Raw genomic sequence first — 23,257 nt, 5'->3', positions numbered from 1 at the left:
TGGAAAAGGAACTGAAACTAACCACAACCAACTGTGGAGAGAGATAGCCAGAGGGTGACACTGCAGGCGGCTCTCGGTGTAAACACTCAGATCTGCTCTGAGACCATCAAAGAAAGCCATCTGCTTTTTGGCTCATGCAGTCAGGGAAGCACTTGTGCCTGACTCCAAAGCAGTGAGAGACCAGAGAAAGCAAGACTAAATTGTAAGACCAGACACAGCCACCAGCGGCATTTGAATAACGTATCTGCTGTAACTGTGCTTTCCAAAATGTGTTTTCTGAACTCCGGAAAGATGAAGAATTCTGGCATCAAAACAACCGCATGTGCATTTTCAGTGTCTGCAGTCAACCAGGAGGACAGCATGACTGATTTCTGATGGTCTGTACACACAGAAGAATCTGTGGTCAACAAAACCCCAAATCCACACTTAGTCCCAAGTCTACTATATTCACCCCTGTTTATCTAGACTTTGCCACATCTTCATATCCATGAGCTGGAGCTGCACCAGGTTGCAGTATTAGTTGACCATTTCATCTTTGTTTCAGTCTCGTGATCTACAGTTGGAGCTGCCAATCAGCAAAAAATTATCTGAACAGTGTAGGGTAGGAGAAAGAGAAAACTGGGTAATCAAAAGATTCTTACCAAAAAAGAAATACAAACTCTGTATAATACAATAACAAAACTAGAAATCTAGTGTTCAACCTTATATTCAAGTGAGAAAGCAGCTTAATAGTTTTTAATGAAAAAAGTAGATAACAATGATAACTAAACTTGCTATTTTTTTTTAAAAAAAAAAAAACAGAAACAGGGAGAGTCAGCCAGGTAGCTCAGCAGATTAAAGCACCGGCTTAGGCAGACACAAGGGACCGGGTTCGATCCCAGTGTGCTGCGCTGGCCCTACCCCTGGGGCATGCTGAGATGATGACTGAGACTAAGAATGGTGGTGAGCACCTGTAATGCCAGTGCTTGGGAAGCTGAAAACAAGAGGATCACTATGAGTCCAATCTGTGTAGTGAGACCCTGCAGACCCTGTACTAAAATACCAAAAAAAAAAAAGGGGAGGGGGGATAAGAGGTGGGAAAAGAACACTATAAATAAAGAGAATGAAAGCATGAACATAGTGTATGTCAGATTCAAAGGAATGCCCTCCCCATGTTCTCTGAATACAGTCATGAATTTGGGGGGACTTTAATTCATTCTAGTCAGGGTTTGACACATGTAAGAAAGAAAAATGGAAATGAGTACAGGGAAGTTGGTTTTCACACTGAAATGTAGCTGTGGCTGCTGTTCTTAGTAAGTGAAGTCTGCTCAACTTACAACATCCTTCCTAGCATGGACAGAAACTCCCGAGTTGAGTTTCAGAAGGCCAGACAAGCAGTGTATAATGCAGAGGTTTTTGGAGTTTATGTAACATGAACACATGGTTCTCTTCATTGGTTCTCCTGTTTCCTTCACCCCTAATTCACTTTATAGGGGCCAGGGAGATGGCTCAGTAGAATAAGCGCTTGCCTGACAAGTGCAAGGGCCTGAGTTCAATCCCTGGCTCCTAAAAAAAAAAAAAAAAAAAAATCACTTTGGAAAAGGATAAATGATGCATTTTTAGGTAAATGGATGCACCTCAAGACCATAATCTTAAGTGAAATAAATCTAACACACAAGTTTAAGTATTACACTGTTCTCTTATATAAGAAGCCCAAAGCATAAATCAGGAGTAAAAAATGAATGGTAGATGTTAGGAAGCTGGAAGATCTTTTTCAAATGAGGACAAGAGGAGAGAAAGAAAAGGGAAAAGGGAATTTTAAAGGAGCTGAAAAAAATGAAAATAGAGCTTTTGTAAATGGGGAGAAAGAGCTGGTAAGAACAGGGAAGGGAAAGGGACAAAAGAAAGAATTCAGATGTGTTAAGTACACATACAAACTCCACGCAGCAAATGTAATCATTATGTACTACAAACATGCACTAATAAAGATTATGTGCTGGGGGAGGGGTGTGTACATACACTGAAATATCTTAGCTTCAACTTGCCACTGTACTCATTTTCTGAATAGTAATGTTTTATATGTCTGATTTTATAGCTGGTAAAAACAGAAAACATAAAAAAAGAGGAGCCCAGCGAATAGTGCCACTGTTCTCACGGGACATGTTTATATTCTTTCGGCTCCTCCTCCCATGATCACGATTCAGCCAACTGCTGGTTTGTCAGTATTAAGAAACCTCTCTTCTCTCATGCTGCCAGGCTCGCCCATGTCCACTCTACAAGTATTTATGACACGCCTACTATGTGTTGGGCTTCTCATACCTCATCTGTCCAGCCGGCCCCAGGCCATCTGCCTTCCTGAGGTCCTGTACCCATATAGACATGCTTCCATAGCGTATGTAACACATACCATCTTTGGGGGGTTTTTTGGTACCGGGGACTGAACTCAGAAACTTGCCAAGCAAGCGCTCATTCTACTCAGCTATCTCCCCAGCCCCCATCTCACTTTCTATTTCAAGTCTGTTTACTGTTCTCCACAGTATTCTAAAATAATAAAAACCTCACTCAGTGAAGTGACATGGGGCATCTGGTTGGGATACAGCCCTGGTCACCACTGATTCCCCTCTATGCACCTCTGAAACTAACAGTTGAGGTAACTAGGCTAGGAGACTTCAGCTCTTGCTTACATGGGTTTTTTCCCTCCTTTTACACCTGAAAAAAAAAAAAAAAAAATCAGTCTAGTTAAATGACTTGCCCAAAATTTGATAGGTGGAGGAGCAAGAATATGTTTTAGGACCTGCAGATCTCTCCTCTATGTCCCTGTAAACTAAGGTCATCTGAAATGGCCCCATTTCTGTACTGCCCAGTACACTAGCCACTAGGCATATATGGTTACACAAATATAGATCAATTAAAGTTATAAATTCAGTTATTTCTAGTGTCTAGTGGTCACATGTGGCTGGTGGCTGCCACACTGGCCAGTGCATATGACTAGAGATTTCCATCAACACCGAAGGTTTAGGCTAGAGTTCATAGTTATTATTGGTTTCTTAGTCTCTTATTTCTCAGCCTGGAATTCAAGGCATTCCAGAGTCTAACCTCAGCTCTCCTACACTGCTGGTTACTCATAGATTCCAATTAGGTTCTTTCTGTACCTGCTAGATTGGGCTCTATTTCTTTTTTCCCTATAACCTCACTCCGCCTTTCATGGGGCACACACTGATAATCTGAATGGATGGGTAGAGGGACAGGTGGAAGAAAGGAAGGGTAGCATACACTCATGCAAATGTGTATTGAGGATTACCACATGAAAAGATGAGGTCTCGTGAAACTCACTATGTAGGTGGGTAAAGAGGGGGAGGAGAGACCATAGGGAAGTTTAGGAGTAAACAGAAATTCAGGTGGTGCTTAGTGTTACATGGGAAACCAAATCATACTATGTTGAATGAGAGTGAAACTGGAAAAATGAAACATGTAATCATCTCTGATGATGAACCATTTACACTCACATCTGAACAGTCAGAAAGGCCAGCCACAGACAAAGATCTGGGTGAAATGTACTCCATGAAAAAGAAACTTCACTCTGAAAACCACACTTCTCATCCCTAAGCAAAACGCTCCATCTGTCAGCTTTTGATATATGGATCAGTATAAAGCTCCAATTTAGTAATCTTTTCAAATTCCCTGAAGGATGCAACTAGGAAATAAGTGCAATAATTCATTTAGGAAGAGATTAATATAGATTATTTTAAAGTTGAAGTGGGACTTACCTTCTATGATGTTCTCTTTTTTTTGGATAGCTTTGTTCCTGGACCATATAAAACTGCCCTCAAAGATGCACTACAGGAAGGGAAACTCTTTCAAGATAAAAAATATCTTTCAAGAGTAGAACGAGGCAGCAGAGATGAAGCTCTTCGAAGTTTTCCTGGAGGCATCTACCTTACCTTGAAAAACGGAAGAAGAGTGATAAAAACTATTCCTAAACAAAATAGAAGTGCTCGAACAACTGAGCCCTAGGAAACATGGTAATGCTGACTTAAATAATAACCAATTCCACTCCACAACTGAGCAAATTTTATTTGGGTAGCTGCCTTGTATCTGGAGGTACACTCTGGAGGGATGAACAAGCCACAGGCTGTACATGATCAAGTAACTTAAAACAGTGTCTATTTGACAACTACGAACACTAAGTCTAATGGAGATACAATTTGAAAGTGAATTTTACCTAAGTATGTACATGTGTATACACGGGCCAGTGGTAATACTTTCAGTTGCAGGTATCTGTTCAGTCCATTTTCTTCAATGTTAAGCCTTCTCAATTTAGTACTGTTTAAATCTCACCTATTTAACCAAAGGGATTCAATATTTAGGCTAGAAATCGATGCTGTTTGTGTGTCATGTTTTTGGATATTGTGATTTTTTTGTGATTATTCCACTTAAACATAACACTGCCTATGGACTGAGTAGTCCTTGCGTGGGCTTGTGCTAGGAATCTCCCGCTCACCTATAGCAGTGTTTGCTTGGACTGGTGAGCAGCAAATGGTAATTTTCTTCAACTCTAAATCCTCCTAAACTGATCAAGAAACGTAAGTGATTGCTTTGGAGCTGGAAGTTCTATCTCCATTATAGAATTTCCTGCCAAGCCATTTTGATGGATTTCCAGTTGCCCTTCCCTGTTATGGTCGCTTGCTTTCACCAATCTGTATATTATTCAGATAAGAAAAGGAAAAAGAAAAACTTAGGAGAGAGATTCCATGTTGCTTTTACCCGTTAAGTGGATACTGAGTCAACAATGAGCAGCACCACTACAGGGTGGAGAAAGCCTTTTACAGATGCTGAGTTTGGCAAAGGCAAAAAAACCTTTAACGTTTTAATCCACGAATCCATATGGGCTGGAGAAATGTGAAATCAGTTAGAGCAGGAAATGCCTAGCCTCTAGTTGCAGTCTGACAGCTCTGATGCCTCCTCTCCATCCAATTTTCACTCTTACAATGGGGCTGATACTTGTAACAACTAAATGCTTTTAAACACAATATTGAGTCCTTACCTCAGCCTAAGACTGTCCTTGTCTTCAGAAAGGAGGGGAAGCCCTACATAGATGTACGGGGCAGGAGGTTAAAGACACAAAAGCCCAGTAGGCTGCATTCAGATTTTCTTTTCTATACCTCTTTTCATAAAGCCCGAAAGGAAGAACTACATGAAAGTATTTCTTTCTGTAAACCACTTCTGCAATCCCTACTTGGAGAACTCCACAGAGAGCGCTCCCGATGTCTTCAAAGGTGAGAAATCCAGGGAGTTCAATATCATACTCAGGTACAGAAGAAAAAGCACATCAGGTTTCTTCATCTGTCCTAAATGGTGCTTAGGGGGTCAGAGATACTTCCGTTTCAAGTATAGGAAGTTGATGAGCAACACGTAAGAGCTATTTTAGTAACAAGAATTATTCTAACTAACTTTGAATTAAGCACAAACATCTTTCTTATGTCTATTGTTGGAACTATTTTGAAAATGTATTTGTTTATTTTTTTGTGTGTTGGTAAGTAAAGCAAACCAAACAAATATTCCCTTGGTGACTAAGATTATTTTAGTATTTGGGGTCATATCTAATCATTATTTGGTTAGGGGCCTGAAGTCATGCTGTGAACAGAAGATTCTTTTTAAAAACAAATCCCTGTGTATCATGTTGCATGATTTTTCTTTCTACTAAAAGTGGAAAACAGCAAAAATTAACTTGAACGTGAATTTAACGAACTTATATTATATAACAAAATCAAAATAAAAAGGTCCACTTCCTGACTTAAAAATGTAGTCACTGCCTGGCATGGACCTGCCTCTCATTATCTCTACCTTGAGCTACAAGTCAAACTTGTTAAAAGAAAACAAATAAAAAAAGATGTAATTTCTGATTGTAACGGTAACAATTTTACCAAATAACCTCTTTTAAAAAAGCACCTTTACTTGGGGACTGAGACCCTCGGAAGGGCAGGTGGGAAGCAAGGACTATCCCTATTGCCACGTCTCCCAGCTCTCAGCCCCCCCTGCTGATCCAGAAGCCCATTCTCCATGCAATAATTTAAGTAACAACATTTTTCCCTGACCCTGAAAGCTCTAAATCTGACTTACTGGCCAAAACCCTGTAAGTCTGATCTCTGTGTACTTGGAAGGAAAGGGGAAATACGGCACAACAGTGCCGACGCCAGACTCGCAAAGTCCACAAATCCACTCAATGTGTGGACTAGTGAGGGCCACTGCTCCACTCGGACCTTTCTGAATGACTGGGATTTCCTGACAATTCCTTCTATCCACACAAAAGCTATGTGTTCTAAGTCATGAAGCGAGGCACATGCATTGTTAACTGTCATGTACCAAGCTGAATTTTATACTTATAAAAGTATTTTTAACTGTCTGGGGAAAACATTACTTACCTATTCAACTTTTTGGTTTTATACTCCTGTAACTAATTTCAAACTAAAATAGTTTTAGCACCATAAACTCTTATATAAATGGAAGGGAACAAAATGTAGAAAGAATTAGGTCCATACACAAACATAATCCATAATCTTGAAGGGTTTTAAGTGGAAAAGGTAAGTTTTGGCATAGAAATAGCCATTTTTGGCATGTTTTCAACTTGACCTTTTTTTCATACATTTAATAACACTGGATAAAATGAAAGCTGATGGTAGAACAACATTTATGGTATAGCGTACGGAAAAAAATGCCAAGAAGAGCCACACTGCTCTACAGCTGATACACAAGGTGTGGATTCTCTGGCGGTAACTAGTGGGGAGGACTGTCAAGCAAGAAGATACAGTAACAGCACCAAGTCCAGAGTATTTCTGTCACTGCTTTCTGTGGCACTCAGTCCACTTCTTCCCTGCTAAGCAAATGCAGTTGGAAAGTTTACCCCTCTGACTTTGTTTACTATGTAAAACACCACCCAAAACAAATAAAAACCTCCTAAGATGCTTGAACACAGTGTTGGTGGTTTAAATAGCATTTTAATAACAAAACTGTTTATATTATAATAGCATACAACCATCTTTTCAATACAAAATAAACAGAGATCAGTTTCTACATTTGACAATTCTCACCTCAATGACATATACAATAAAAAGTCCCAGATGTTCTCTTGCAGAGATTTGCACAAGTAAACTAGCCAAGTCAGCTTCCTTCTCTACTCTGAGTACCATCTGTTAGTTATGAAAGAATAATACAGACATGATATTTTAAATTAAGCAAATAAATCTGCTCTTCCATTCTCTAGAGATATGTGTTATTTTGAATTGTATTACCCTTACAACTTTATACCAGACAGCAGATTTTATTTCCACACCTTCACAATCCCATCTCTAGAAGCTGTCACGATGAAGCCCTGTGTTGTCTGGAAGGTAGCAACATCGGTGATAATGTCATGATGTCCCACAGGCAAAGACTCTGGGCCTCTTCGGGGGGTATCATCACTTGGTCCTACTTTCTGTTTATTCTGAATTTCCTGTTTGATGGTTAGAGGTCAAGGAGACAGTCAGAAATTAAATCTGCACCACATTCTAGCCCCTGCTTCTAGGATGCACCGCTGCCCCTGCTTGGAAGTTAACACTCCATGTAAAGGGAGTGGGCTTCACAAACAGCTGAAAACAAGTAGAATGCACTGGTCCAAAATAACATCTAGGTTCCACTCACTGGATCACTGAGAAGCCACTTACAAATATAGAACATCTATCAATGGCCAGTATCTTGTGCATATGAATTTTTATTTGCATGAAAGAAAAAAAGGGGACAGAGCATATCAGATATTGTAGCATTTTTAACGCTCCTTAAGAAGCATACTTCTCTGATGGAGCATTTACTTCGGCCAGACACAGAAATGCCATATTTGAAATTTTTGTCTAAGTCCAGAATAAAAGTTTTGCCAGGCATGGTGGTACACATCAGCAATCCCAGCACTCAGCAGGCTGAGGGAGGACTGCCGTAAGTTCAAGGCCAACCTGGACTATATAGTGAGATATGTCTCAAACAAACAACAACAAAGAAAGAATACAAGTTTTATGGTCCCAAAGGCCATGTCTGAATTAGTTTTGTGTTTCCTGAATGGACTATTCTTGGACTAGTAATAACTTGTCCATGTCTAATTTTCTTATTTAAGGAAAATAAAAATTATTTCATAAACATTTCTTAGTGCCTACTGTTCAATTTGCTATACAATTAGAGTTATTCTTAAATTAAAATAATTACTGCTGGTCTTGACTAAAGTTATTTTTGTATCTACACAACTTGAAAGAAACACGAAGAGTACTGTACCTGGACAACCTCGGTGCCTTCTATTATTTTTCTGTAGTAGGACACAGATGGGGAACCAGTACTTCCTGCCACAACATAAGATCTTTCTGGGTAAGCCAAGTCCCAAAACCTAGAGAGGAAGAAACAAAGGTTGATAATCTCTGCTGGATAGTGAGCATAGTAATCACTGGCGTACATTCATGGACACAGTTTCCTTTTGCATTATGAAAAGAGACGTTTTCAAACCAAACAGCATTAACATTAATTACAAGTATACTGACAGTTGTTCTTCTAAAGTGTTGATAACTGTCAACTTTACAGTAACACTTTCATAAATCAAAGTGCCCATCCATGTGTTAAGAATCAAATATTCTTTGAGATACTACACCTTATTTTCATGTCTGAGCCAGCTGTTAGCAGAATAGGATTCCCATCTGCAGGACTGCAGTAGATACCATGGACACTGTGTGGAGAAGGCTTAAAAGAAAGAAACAGAGTTAAATAAGAGGCACCAGTGAACCCACCATTTCCAGAGGCAGGTTAACTGTCAATAGCTTTATGAGCACCTAGCGAGCATGAGAAGTAAGACATACACAAGGAGTTTAAAAGAGTCACTTCTATTTTTCTGAACAGAGAGGTGTAGCCTGTTTAGCTTCCTGAAATTTTCTCGAGACCATCCCACACAGGATCCCAAATAAAGAAAAATCTGCTCTATGCCCCAGTGACTGCCAACACGACTATTAAAAATGAAAGTATATGTGATCCTCAGTTTATTTTAATTATGTTCCAATAAAGACAATGTAAATTCAAAATCTTTCATATGCCTAGCCCAGAGGATCAGTTCCTTATTCCTATGATCCCACCACGAGAGCAGTGATCACTGCTGTTGCCTGACATCACGATGGTATAACACCTACTTGCTAGCCTAGAAAGACAAAAATAAAAAGTATGACTTCTAGTGAATACATACATGTCACTTTTGAACTATCATCATAATGCCAAAAAATTCTAAGTCAGACCATCTTAAGTCAGAGCTCTTTGTATATGTAAGAAGGTCATATTCCATTCTTTAATAACCAAAACTTCAATCTAGGCTTTGCCTGATTAACTCAGGTCTATTGGGGTCCTGAAGATAGTACAAGCCTTATGGAGTTAACAATTAAAAGTCAATGAAGCAGACAGTAGCATGCTTTAAAGAATTAGAAAACACCTGTGTAGCAATAGTTTCATGATACTTGATGTTATTAAAAACTCCAATTTATTTATTTTTTATGTTTTTTAGGGAAGGGTCTACAGGGTGTTCAGGGTCTCACTATTAGATCAGACTAGTAGTGATCCACCTGTTTACAGCCTCCCAAGAGCTGGGATTACAGACATGTGCCACCACGCCCAGTCTGAACTGCTGACTCAGCGCGCCCTGGGAGCAGGTCTGGAGATTCCCATCCCTGGCCTCTGTGCCTGCTTGCAGGCACTTTAATCCACTGAGCTATTTGGCTGGCCCAAAAATTCTGATTTAAATATAACCCATAAGCCTAGCAGAGAACAGGCTTGCTAAAATCCGTATGTGCTCAGGATGTGGACAACTTGATCCCCTACAGTAAACACTGGAGACAAACCTGTAACTCCGAAAGGGGCGGTGCACTGCTGGCCCAGAGCGTAAATCTCCTGTCACCAGTCTCCATGTCCCACATGGAGACTTCATTATTCCCCTGAGCAGCTAAGAGAAAGAAAGTCCAGGACGATTAATCAAACAAGGTACCTTGTATTCACTTCCATTTTTCCATCTTATAAGAAATGTTGAGTAGTGCTTTTAAATACAATTTGCTACCAGACAAGTTTCATTGTTTTTTTCAAATAAGCTAACAGTAAAGTACACGCTGACAATCAACTAATTGAAAACCACTGTGGAGCAGAAAGATAAATCATATATATAGATCCTGCCCTCAGGAAACCCACAGCATAGAAGTAGAGGAAAAAGGAAGAGGACAGTGAAAAAGAAAGTGGGCTGAGTGCAGCGGCACATGCCTGTGAGGCCGAAGGCTCACTGTGCATTCCAGGCCAACCTGAACTACAGAGCAAGTCCCCGTCTCAAAAACAAAAAAGTGCTAACTTCCACCTGAACTCCGAGCTCAGAAGGAAAACTTCACACCCCACGGGTGGGAGGTAAGCCTACCTCATGGACAAGATGCTGCAGTTGGGACTGAAAAGGCAGCTTTTCAAAGCAGGACAGGCAAAGGTGGCAGGTGACCATTTTGGTCAGAAAGACCTGACTGAACAAGAAACACCCAGGAAAAATGTGAGTGTTATGGGGAATCTGAGCAGTTGGTCCAACTGAAGCATATCTGTGATAGGGAAGAGAAGCCGATTGGGAAGTGGAAGGTGCAGGACTAAGAGCAACTCCCCCTTACATGCTGTGTGTGGTACAGGAGGAAAGAATACACAGGCTTCTGCACTTGTTAATACTTATGGACTAGTCACTGTCCCAAGCACTAAAGAAAAGATGGCAGACAAAGCAGAAAACTCTTCTGCACAGAGCGTCCAGTCTAATGGGAACACTAAGCTGCAGAAACAAGGAAGCAGCAATGTGCTTAGTTCAAGGAACAAGTTGGTGTGGCTGGAGCAGGGGGATTACCAGGAGAAAGGGCAGTGGTGCTCCTTCCTATGTACTTGCTGCCCTACGGCAGATCGACATGGACCACACCAATAACTCTTGTATCCTCTGCCTCGAGAGGGGGTTAGCCTGTGACGGTCTCACAGCCCCCACAGATATCCAGATCCTATTTTCTGGAACCTATAAACATTGCTTTAAAGGGCAAAATGACTTTGAAGCTCTAAGAACCTTGAAGGTGGAAATCAGTGTGGACTATCCAGATGTGCCCTAAGTGTGATCACAGGCATCGGCATAAGAAGGCAGATTTGACAGCAGCAGCTTACGGAAACGTAACAAAGAACCGAGATATTGTGCTCCTGGGCAGAAGAAGAAACAGGCACGGCAACACTCTCACTGTGAGTCTCTAGACAGTGAACTCCTGCTGCCATCTGCATTTTGGACCACAAAACCCACGTCAGACTTCTGACCTCCAAAATTGTTAGCAAATAAATGTGTGGTTTTAAGCCATCAACTCTGTGCTTAAGCTCCCCACAGCAGTCACAGAAAACACACACTTATGAAGAGGCCTAGTAGGAGGCCAAAGGGAAAAAAGAATGCAGACTGGTCACACAGGGTGGTGGCACCTCTCACCTCAAAAATCACTGTTCCAGGGCTGGCGAGATAGCTCAGCGGACTAAGAACCTGCTTAGGCAAGCGCAAGGACTGGGGTTCAATCCCCAGCACCATAAGTGGCACCAGACCTGCCCCTGGGCACGCTAAGCAGGCATCAAGATGGGGCATGGTGGCACACGCCTACAATCCCAGCACTAGAGGAAGCTGAACAAAGGAGGGTCACTAGGAGTCTGCGCTGCTGCACAGTGAGACCCTGTGCCAAATACATTAAAAAAAAAAAATCATTGTTCTCCTCAATCAGCACCTTTCCTGATAACTTCTAGTGACACTTCACTGTTACTAATACCATCCCATGTCACTGCACCATCTTTTGTGAAAACCCTTCACCCTCACCTCTGTAAAAGTTCCTTAAAAATAAACCTTCTGACCTTCAGTGTGCCTTCAGTTTCCTGCTAGCACCCCAACTAATGAGAAAGTCAGAGAGTAGGCAAGAGGACAACTCCCCGAAAGCCTTTCGGACCACAGTAAGGAGCTTCTCTGTCATCTGGAATAAGACACCGTTAGAAAATACTAAGCAGAAGACAAGACTACCATAAGACTACCACAAGGGATACACACAGAAGCTGGAAGTTAAGAGGCCACTGCACTACAAGAGGCAAGAGATTGTCGTGGTTTAGACTCCGGGAACAGTGAAGCTTTCAGACAGTGAAATGTGGTCAATTTCTGGATCTATTTTAAGACAAAGCTGCTGGGGCTGGCTGATGGACTGGCAGCAGGATGAGAAAAGAAGAGCCAAGGGTGCCACCAGACTTAAGCTGAGTACCCGCAGAGCTCCCATCTACTGAGAGGATCCCCGAGGAAGAGCAAGCTGGTCTCAGGGTGTGAGACAGTGGAGGAAAAGAGGAACTCATATATTCGGTTTGAACACATTAAGTTTGAGGCTACTGCAAATCGTAGCAGAGAAGTTTTTGGCATAGAGTTATAAAAACCTGAAGTGATTCAGTATTTAAAGTGTGGGACTGGATGATGTCACACACAGAGCCTGTGCAGAAGAATTAAGAGTTTTGAGATCAAAGACTCTGACGGATATCACAATTTAAAAGTTAGGAAGATAAGGGGGAACTAGTGGGCCAAGAAGTGGAAGAAGTAAGAGAAATGGCCTGGGAACCAGATAGGCTAAGTATTTAAAGAAGATGCCAAAAGTACAGCTGACCAAATGATCACCTAAGGGAGGCCCAGTAATGGCCACTGGGTCTGGCGGCTTGGTAACTGACAGCACCAGTGCACGCAATGGAAAACGCCTATTGAGGGACCACAAAGAGCCTATAAACAAGAGCACTCATGAGAGAACACAAATAAAAGCCATTATTTACCAAGCATTAATTGTATGCTAGACTATATGCTTTTTTAATTTCACACCCTGAAACAATACATGTTAAGTATTTCAGCCACACTTTACAGATGAGGAAAGCTGGTTCTGAAGACCTGTGTGTTGACCCAGGATCTGTGCAAAACAAAGTGAGTGCACCATGAAAGGGAAGGGGGCTTGCAAGAAACAACAGAAACACCTCAACCAGAAATGGCAGCTAACAAGAAGAATCCAGGCTTCTCACTTAGATTTCAAGATGGTGGCAGCTCTAACAAAACAGGAAAGGCAGGGGAAAGCAAAGGAGTGCAATGAGAGACGGTGGTAGACAGGAGTGGACGGTGGCAGCAGCAACAGAAGAGACTGCTTTCTAAACACAGTAAGTGTGAGAGGACAGTAAAATGGTAATGGTGGGAACTCTCCCAGTCAGAATGCAATCAAGCATGTGGATCATATATAAAATGAAAACTCTAACAAGAGTTTTAGCAACAGGCCATAATGCTGTTTCCAATAAACTCGCCCAATCATGAAAGCCAGTCCTCCATCTTACCTGCGATCACCCAAGACTGGTACAGTGGGTGCATGGAGAGGCGCCTGATTCGTGCCCTGGAAGGATGACAGTGACTGGAAATTGGCAACTGGAACCGCATGTCCCAACAAGCCATAGTACCACTGCTTGTACCTAAAAGGAGAAAAAGCACAGAGCGATTTTATCTAATGATCAAAGCACCTCAGCCTCCATTTAAACAAAAGGTAAATAGTAATAACTTTATGTTAATGTATATAGTCACTTAGACAAAGGCTTTGTTTTCATGAAGTTGTTTCCCCAGTTTCAAATAGCATCACAAGTTTTTAATTAACAGATTTAAAGTGCTTATCATAATGCTATAATACTGTCTAATGAATATAAATTCAAAATGAATAATTCATTAATTACTGACATTGCTATTAACCGCCAAAGGCACCCACAAAAGAAAAAGCTCTAGAGAAGATGTAAGCTGAATTTGCTGTCAAAACTTTCAGACTGCCTTAAAGAACAGAGATGTTTTACTGATACCCAAGATCACTGTAGAGTCCCCAGTGGTAGCAGTTTTGGCAGTTATCCTCAGATTTCAAGCATTTGCCATGTACACTTTTCTCTAAAGCACTCTGGAGATAGCTATGGGCAGCTAATCACAGCAGAAACTGGGGTGAGTACCTCTGCATCTGCTCACAGCAACTTAAACCCTGCAGAAGGAAAGAGACCCCCATCCCCAAAGAGAGATGCTTGCTCCAACAGAGCCTCTGGCTAAGACACAGCATGTTCATGAGTGAGTTTCCCATCCAGGGGAGATCAGTGAAGGCAAATAGCAAGCTGGGTCCCTCCGCATGTCAGCCTGTCCCACTCCAGGACAACTCAAGGGGCCAGGACCCGGCTGCCTGAGAGGCACCACTGCCACTGCTTATCTGCTAAGTCTGTGATATCGACCGTGCTCGATGTAGCATTACAGGTCTCTGTACCTGTGTAGTGTATTCATACAGAAAGCAAAATGTTTAAAACATGCATTCTAAATAAACTGTATAAAAATATAGGAAAAGACAGGTAGTTAATGACATCACAAATTAGCAAATAATAGGGAACTAGAATCCTAAATTAAGCAGAGACAATTAGAAGTCTTGTGAAGGAAATACTAAGATGTGGTGACTTCTCAAGGGCAACTTCAAAGCACTACGAGGGAGACAGTGACACCTGACACACAGGAAAAGGAGAGGAAAACGAATGAGAAAAGGGTTGGCAAAGATGAAAGCACTCCAAGGGCTCCTGAGAGAAATAAGCTTCAGTGACCTATTGCACAGAACGGTCACTGTAATTAGTAAGAATGCACTGTACATTGTGAGACTGCTGCAAAGAAATTTTAAATGTTTAAATCACAAATGTATATGAGATAGGCATGTGGAGTAATAGAACATAACATAAAAGCAGAAACAACCCCAGGCACATACAGCTATTTGATCTTTGATGGAGAAGCCATACACATACTAGGAGAAAAAAAGCCTCTGTAGATGGTGCTGTCTCTCTCATATTTAGTAAGCTAAAATCAAAATGGATCCAACATCTAAATGCTAAAATACAAACAATCTGGTGGAAGATAAAACAGGTACTCTTAAGATACAGGCATAGGCTAAGACTTTCTGATCAGAATCCCAATGGCACAAGAAATAATACCAAGAAGCAACAAATGGGATTCAAATCAAATTCAAAAGCTTCTGTACAGCAAAGGAAACAAAGAGAAAATCTGTACAGAGTGGGGAAAAGACTACCAGCTATTCCACAGAAGTTTATATTACAATACATAAAGAACTCAAAAAAATTAGACTCCTCAAAACAAAAGACCCAATCAAAATATGGGCAACAAAAATGAGGAGACAGTCTTGAGAACAACTACAAATGGCCAATAAATACACACACAAAAAAATTCTAATTATGGCTGGCCATCAGAGAAATGCAAATTAAAACAATACTTATATACCATTTTACCCCAGACAGAATGGTTATCATCAGAAATACCTAATAATAACAAATGCTTGGGAGGATATAGGGAGAAAGAAATTCTTGTACACTGTTGGTACAAATGTTAACTAATACAACCACTATAGAAATTAGTGTGGAGAGTCTTCAAAAAACTAACAATAAAAACTCCATTTGATTCAGCTATTCCCCTTCTAGGTATCTTTCCAAAAAGGTAAAATCATCATAATACAGGACACATACAGTTACAGCAGTTCAATGTTTAATAGCTGGATTTTAGAAACTGTGTATATATCCATCAACAGATGAATAGATAAGGAAAATGAGTTATTTACACATAATGCAATACTATGCTGCATAAAGATAAACTTGAAGCATTCATAGGTAAGTGGAGGCAACTTGAGAAAATAACTAACTGAAATAGGTCACACAACCTCAAACACCACACGGCTTCTCTCACAGGAGAAACACTATCGCTATGTCTTTAGATCTACATATACAAACAAAAAGCAAAACAGGAGAGAAACTAATAGGAAGCAGGGAGTTCAACTACTTCTCCAAATTACGTATATATATTCTATTGTTTAAAAAATACTTCAGCCAGGGAGATAGCTCAGTGGAATAAGTGCTTGCCTGGCAAGTGCAAGGTCCTGAGTTCAATCCCTAGTACAAAAAAAAAAAAAAAAAAAACCACAAAAAACTTCAATATATATGCTAATTTATTTCATTTATACCACTAGCTTTTCTCAGTTCATTGGAAAAAAAGTTTTGTGCTATTATCTATTTTTTTCCTCTACGAGCTGTTTTGGTTTATATCTTCCACTGAAGAACTACTTTGAAAATAACTATATACAGTGTATTAACTACTATCCTCTTACTATTTTGCTATGAAATCTGGTCTTATTTTTTCATTAAATAAACAAAAAAGATCTAGGCTCCAACTAAAATATACTCCACAGGTAGGAAAGATTACAGTAATTCTGTATTAGTATTTTTAACACAACAGTAGTAATAAATATCAGAAATAAGCTTTTAAAAACCAAAAAGTGTGTGACGTGATCGACTTGGCAATTGCCTGACTACATATTTTACGGTGTAAACATACAATGAAAGATCATGTTACTTCCCATAAACACATCTACATGCAATTATTATTTCTCAATTAAAAACTAGACCATAAGCAGTATTGTTTGTGGGAATGTACCCTGAAATAGGTGGAAATATGTATCCTTGTAAAAATCTATTTCCAAATTTTTGTAGGTTAACTCAGAGAAGGTAAAAAACTTACACAACAAAAAAATACTCAAATAGGGGCTGGGGAGATGGCTCAGTGGAGTAAGTGCTTCCCTGGCAAGCACAAAGACCTGAGTTCAATCCCGGGTTGCGCAAAAAACAAAACAAAACAAAAAACCCCAAAACTCAACTATCCACTGATTGGAGAAGGGATACACAAATTATAAAATGGAATTTTACTCAACAGTAAATTAAAAATTCCTCATATATGTAACCACACGGAAAAGTCTCACAAGCTTCACGTTTAGTGAAAAAACCTGTGCACTACAGGATTCGAACTATATGACATTCTAGAAAGGGCTAAAGCTACAGAAACAAATCAGATGAGGAGTTCCGTTATATATAACGGGCCTAGGAAGAGGGCAATGAATGACAAGAGCTACAAGAAAATGATGGAAATGTTTATGTACTGTTTATGGCCAGGGCCACACTACGGTACATATTTTTCAGAATTTGTCTGTGTAACTGCAGAAGAAGCAAGCAAGATCCCATGCTACACCTTCAACCCGCAAAGGGGTGGGGAACACAACAAGAAACCACTGTTCACTCTTCTCCCACTCTAGGCACTGAGCTCCTCAAATCTTCAAAGCAAATTCTGAAAGGATTAGTTCCACTTGAAGATGAGGATGCTGAAAGAGAGAAGTTAAACATCTTGCCTGTGGTTACTAGAATTTAAGACACTGCCCAAGGGCCAGCCAGATAGCTCAGCGGATTAAAGCACCTGCTTGGGCAGACATAGGGGCCGGGAGTTCAACCCCTGGCCTGCCATGCCAGCCCCGCCCCTGGGGCATGCTGAGACAGCAACTGAGACTGGGCATGGTGTATGCCTATAATCCCAGTGCCTGGGAGGCTGAAAAACAGGAAGGATCACTACAAGTCTGATCTGTGTAGTGAGATCTTATAGACCCTGTACTAAATAAAAAAACAAATAAAATAAAATACCGCCTAAACTCACACTATTTTCCTTAATCAAGACCATCGCTTTCCTGATAGGATAAGTGGACACCAGCAAATCTGATCACTGATTATAAAGAGGCTCATTTAAGCACAAAGAGAAAGGAATCTGTTGTATACCTTGTGATACTCGTTTCATTTTCAAATGTGCCTTTTAATGACAAATAAATTACATGTATTAACATGCTTATGAAAAAAAGGAGAGGGGGAAAATGACCAATAAAAAGAAAAGAAAAACCAGCAGTGACAAGAAGGCAACTGCAGGCCTCGGTGGCAACGGAGGCCCAGCCAATGACCTGAAGGCCAGCTTACCAATGCAGAGCCAGCACTGGTGGATGTCCACGGCAAAGGAGGTGATGAGGCCTGACTTCAAATCATGCTTCAGTATCCACGCGTTGCTTGAAGACCTGAGGTCCCAGCCGACCAGGGAGCCATTCACAGTGGCATAGGCAAGGACAGACTGTGCCCCAGAGTTGAAGTGATGCATGTCCACAACACAGCCATCCTCCTTCAGGTCCAGAATTCTAGAAACAACACACAAAGCAAACGGCAAAGACTCCAGTCACCAAAAATGCAGTGCTGATTTCCATTTAAGGTAAATTTATATCCTATGCCTTATCAAGAAATAAATATTATGTGAACCAATCAAGACAATTATTGGGCATTTAAAAAAAAAAAAGTTTTACACTTACAGAAGAAATGCAAAATCCGCAGTCTCCATGTACCCTTCACTCAGCTTCCTGTCATCTCATACAACCCCTCACCTCACATAACCACAGAACTACTGAAACACGGATTAACTGTGGTTCCAGTGCAGAATACATTCTGATATTATCAGTTTATATTTCACAAATAATCTACTGACCCAAGATCCAATCTAGGATACCAAATGACACGGAGATCTTATGCATCTATGGTTACTTTCAATCTGTGATAGTTCCTCAGTCTTTTGCAACCTTGATAGGGAGATAGCCCAGCAGCATAAGTGCCTGCCTGGCAAGCACGAGGTCCTGAGTTTGATCTCTGGTACCAAAAAAAAAAAAAAAAAAAGATATGCTAACAGCTGATATACTGAATAAAATAAATGGCACATGGCAAGGTTTCTTTGGAACAAATTATACGCAGGTACAATAAAATCTACTCTTCCTCGCAAGGTCTCCTGCTCTAAGTAGTAAATATTTGTTTAAAGGCAGTAACATTCACAGTGAAAAATGCCATAAGATAACCATATGAGATAACAATGTACAGAATATGTACGTCTGCTAAGTATGTAGCAGGAGTTGATTCAAACAACCAGTAAGGAAAACTGGGATATATTTACTCATTTAAAGGCCATATAGAATACATTCTGGAAAGAAGTTGCTGAAATTTATTTAGGGGCTATGTTGAAAATACATAGACTTTTAAAAGCAAAACAACAATAAAAACAAAATGAAGTCCTAGGTGTTCTTTTCTGCCTTAAGCTATACAATGACCAAGAGTCCACTAAGTTTCATTCTGCTTTCCTTCTGTGAGGTCCACCACTTCTACCTGGCATGGCCTTCACAACCTTCAGCTAACTCACTGCTAGTCCTTTGTCTCCTCCTCTATCCCTTTCAAATAGGCTCCAGCTATCCATATACCATGTTGTATCCTTGCAATACACTACAACTGTCTCTTGTCTATTTCTCCCACTGATCTGTATTCTTAAACACCATATCTTTCTGTCTTTAGAATCCTCAGTGTATAACACATATTGATCAGCCGAAACATTGAACTGCTTTACCTTTAAATATCTTAGTGTTTAGTTTGTAAATAACCGCAACTTACACAAAGTGAAATAAATTCCTAAATAAGCATTGTGAAATGAGAAATCATATATCTAAAAATTCTTCTTTGGAGGGGGTTTCACTGTGTAGTGCAGGCTGTCCTCAAACCTGCTTATGTAGCCCAGCAAGCCTCCTCCCTCAGCATCCCGAGTGCTGGGAATACAGATGTGAGCCACCATGCCGGACTAAAAGTCTATATTCCTAGCAACTGCAGAGATTTCGGTGCCAAGCAAGATAGTGCTGATGTTTTCTTCAATTAAGAGCACCTAGCTCGGCATGGTGGCTCACACCTGCAATCCTAGCACTTGGGCAGCATAAGGAACACGACTGAGTTCAAGGTCAGCCTGGGCTACAAGGTGAGCTCAAGGCCACCCAGTTTACACAATGAGAGTCTATCTTAAAATAAACAAACAAACAAAACAGCACTAAAATCTCAGAATCAGCCACACAGAGGCATGCTTTTGGTAGTTAGATAAGCAATGTAATAATTATGTTATTTAACCAGAGTCCAGCCTGCTATGAGTTCAAAACTGCATCTCTAACCCTATCACAAACTGGCAGAAAATGAAATATAAAGACATTGTCTTCTAAAGCTAACTACATGTGGTGGTCTCATTTAATTCATGGCCTTAAAAACAGAAGTGCAATGTAGGGAGCCACAGTGATCCAAACTACACTGCAGGGTACAGGGGAGATCTACATTACCACAGGGTGCTAAACGCAAGGATGAAACAAGACAATTACCTGCTTTGTAGAGGATGGATCTTAGGAGACTTGGGCAGCTTAGAAGCCTCAACTCCAAGAAGCTGGACAGCACCATTGTCAGAGGCAATGGCCAAGTAGTGGGAGCCCTGGCAAAACGTGAGAGTCTTGACACGGCCTCCAATTCGGCTGTATGTAAGGACAGATCTGAGTGGAAGAAAAATAAGGTATCATTTCTGAAACAGCCATAAGCACATTACTGCTAATATAAAACATTCACATAACAGTAGTCCAATTTATCTTTCTGGTTTCCTAACAAAAAACGATCTCCCCTCAAAAGCAAGGTACAAAACCACCTTTTATTTTGTGATCATCTCAGACTGCCATTGTCACAAGCTTCTATCATAGAAAGATTGACCTTCCTTTTTTCTAACCAGAATCTCAGAACTATGGTCCCTACCTAATTCTCCTTCAACTTCTGCAGTGCTTCAACCCCTCACTCTTACACCTTTCATTCATTCCTACTTGCTTACCGCCAGCCTGGCTATAAAAGTTTCATTACCCATTATCTACATAATCTTGGTCAAGTGACTTGATCTGTTTTATTCATTCACAAAAGAGTGCCCTCCTTACCCAACTAGATCACAGCAGAGATTAAACACAGTGGGCCCTTTTTTATGAATTTAATTTATTTTACAATTTTAGAGAAGATGGCTGTGTTTATGTTTGTGTGGGAAGATGGCTGTGGTTGTGTTTGTCATTGACATATAGTTTGCCAATGGAGGCAAAATTTTGCTCAACACTTTTGTTTACAAGCGGAGAGGTCCAGAAACCAAGGTTTTACTGTATTACACTTGATCTCTGCAACACACGATAAGCCACTGAAGCAGTCTTTTCCTCGTCTTTCTTCTTTAAATATACAACCTCTGCAAATTTGTCATCTAGACAGAATGCCCTCCATTACGCCCAATTTCCTCTTCCAGTATTCTGTGTACAGATTGTATCTTTACCATTCAAAAGAGCCATCTCTCTAAAAGGTCACAATCTATATCATGTTTATTAATCTTTTGTAATTTATTTCATTTTATTATATAAGCTAATGAATATTAAATGAACAAAAATTATTCAAATGTAAAAAATGCAGGAAAGTAAAAACATTATGCCACCAAGAAACACATGTTTTGTTATCTTTCTAGTCTTCAATATTTACCTCCCCAGTTCACTTTTTTAGTTTTATTGAAATGACTGTCATATACCATAGATACATTCATTTATTTATTTAGATACAAGCTCTTACAATGCAGCTCGGACCCGTAGTCTCAGTCTCCCCAGTGCTGGGATTATAGGTGTGTGCCACCACGCCCAGGTTCTGAGACCAGCACTGCACATGATACCAGGGATTAAACCTGGGTTCTTGTGCTTGCCAGGTAGGCTCTTTAGACCACCGAGCTACCTCCCCAGCCCCTAGATCACATTCTGAAGTGCACAACTCAGTCTCTTACTACACCAACAGAACTTTGCGTAGCTCACCACCACTTCTAGGTAATTTTCATCATTCCTAAGAAACCCAAAGTTGAAACTTTTCTCATGCACACTAGCACTTACTCCCCATTTTCCCCTCTCCTTAACTCCAGCAACAAATAATCTAATTTTATATGAACTTAACTATTCTGGACATTTCATTAAAATGCAGTCATCCACTATCTGGCTTTTTGTACCCACTTCTTTTCTCGTAGCATGTTGTCACATTTACCTATCTTGTACCATGTGTTGGTGCTTCACTGCTTTTTATAGCTGAATACGATTCCATAGATGGCTATGCCACGCCTGTTCACCTAGTCATCAGCTGATTAATATAGTTTGTTTCCGCCTTTGTGCCATTACAAATAATGCTGCTATAGTTTGTATATGAATTAGGAATCCTCGTGTGGTCACTGGCCTCAAGCACAATGCCTACGTGGTCCCTACAGTACTGCAAAAGAGCAAGGAGAGCCAAGGGTAAGTAAGGTAATGGCACATATGCTTGGTCTCTCAAGACACTCTGTTCTCGTAACTCTTTTAATAGCGAGATCTAATTCACACCACAAAATTCACCCTTAAAAGGAATTTGCCACCATCAATGTCATTTTATTCCAGATCATTTTCATCATCTCAAAAAGAAGCTTACTAGCTGTCAGGCCACAATGTTCCTTCCTCCCAGGCGTGGTCCTCCAGTGACAACCTCTCAAGTGCTTTCTGTTTCTATGATTTGCCTAGTGTAGATACTTAAGACAAACAGAATCACAAAAAATGTGGTCTTTGGAATTGGTTTCTTTCTCTTAGCAAAATGATTCAAAGTTGTATTCATGTTGTAACGTGTATTAGTACTTCTTTCCCTTTCTTGGATTAACTTTCCATTGTGTAGATGTGCAATTTGTTCATCTATTTATCAGCTGGCAGACAGTGCAGTCTCCACTTTTTGGCTAAAGTTAGTAAAGCTGCTAAGAACATCTATGTACAGAGTGTGTATAAGCATAGTTTCACATACTCCATGTACATGCTGCGGACCAGAACTCTGGGGTCACAGGGCAACTCTGTGTTTCACATTGTGAACGACTGTCAAAATGATTTTCTGAGCTAGCTTTTTCATCAGCCATATATAAAGTTCCAATTCTCCACAACTCATCAACATATGTAATTTCTCTAGACACATTTGCAGCCGATGTGACATGACGTCAGTGTGGTTTGCATTTGCACTGCCCCAGTAACTAATAATGCTTCTTGGCCCTGTTCAGAAAAACATATGACTTTTTATTATTACATCACTTGTGTTTTTATTGTTGAGTTCTAAGAGTTCTTTATATATTCTGGTTAACAGATCCTTATCAGAAGTGCAATTAATTTACTTTGTCCGATACATTTTTCCCCTCCTCTGTTTTCATTTTCTTGATGGTGTCCTTTCAAGCACCAAGATTTATAACACTGAAGCCTCACTTGTTCATTTTTTTAATAGCTTCTATTTTTGATGTCATGTCTCAAAATCCTTGCTTAATGTATGATCATGGAGATTTGTAAGCCTTGTTTTCTTTTGCATGTTTTCTAGCTTGATTTCTTACTTTTAGGTCCATGATATATTTTGAATGATTCTGTGAAAACTCATCTTTCTGCAG

General features: G+C 40.3%; 2 protein-coding genes across 3 annotated transcripts in view; one reads left to right on the top strand and one right to left on the bottom strand.

Annotated features, from left to right (window-relative positions):
* The window catches only part of Col6a6 (collagen type VI alpha 6 chain), a 119,842-nt gene extending 114,012 nt beyond the window's left edge, over positions 1 to 5,830 (top strand). Inside the window, exon 37 of the mRNA XM_004625220.2 lies at positions 3,777 to 5,830. Within this exon, the coding sequence (XP_004625277.2) occupies positions 3,777 to 3,993 (217 nt within the window). The 3' untranslated portion in view covers positions 3,994 to 5,830. The remainder of the gene's footprint in view (positions 1 to 3,776) is intronic.
* A 1,118-nt stretch (positions 5,831 to 6,948) lies between these two features.
* The window catches only part of Pik3r4 (phosphoinositide-3-kinase regulatory subunit 4), a 73,126-nt gene continuing 56,817 nt past the window's right edge, over positions 6,949 to 23,257 (bottom strand). Inside the window, exons 14-20 of one of the 2 annotated variants that reach the window (XM_004625027.2) lie at positions 20,151 to 20,315; positions 17,911 to 18,122; positions 13,393 to 13,524; positions 9,870 to 9,970; positions 8,642 to 8,730; positions 8,275 to 8,383; positions 6,949 to 7,468 (exon numbers count right to left, since the gene is read on the bottom strand). In XM_004625027.2, coding sequence (XP_004625084.1) covers positions 7,298 to 7,468; positions 8,275 to 8,383; positions 8,642 to 8,730; positions 9,870 to 9,970; positions 13,393 to 13,524; positions 17,911 to 18,122; positions 20,151 to 20,315 — 979 coding nt within the window. In that variant the 3' untranslated portion in view covers positions 6,949 to 7,297. The remainder of the gene's footprint in view (positions 7,469 to 8,274; positions 8,384 to 8,641; positions 8,731 to 9,869; positions 9,971 to 13,392; positions 13,525 to 17,910; positions 18,123 to 20,150; positions 20,316 to 23,257) is intronic. The other variant, XM_023705283.1, reaches the window with a different exon arrangement.

The sequence above is a fragment of the Octodon degus genome, unplaced genomic scaffold (assembly GCF_000260255.1).
Source record: "Octodon degus isolate 3935 unplaced genomic scaffold, OctDeg1.0 scaffold00008, whole genome shotgun sequence".
Classification (NCBI taxonomy): Eukaryota; Metazoa; Chordata; class Mammalia; order Rodentia; family Octodontidae; genus Octodon; species Octodon degus.
Note: the sequence above shows the minus strand (reverse complement) of the source record. Positions and strands in the feature narration are given on the sequence as shown.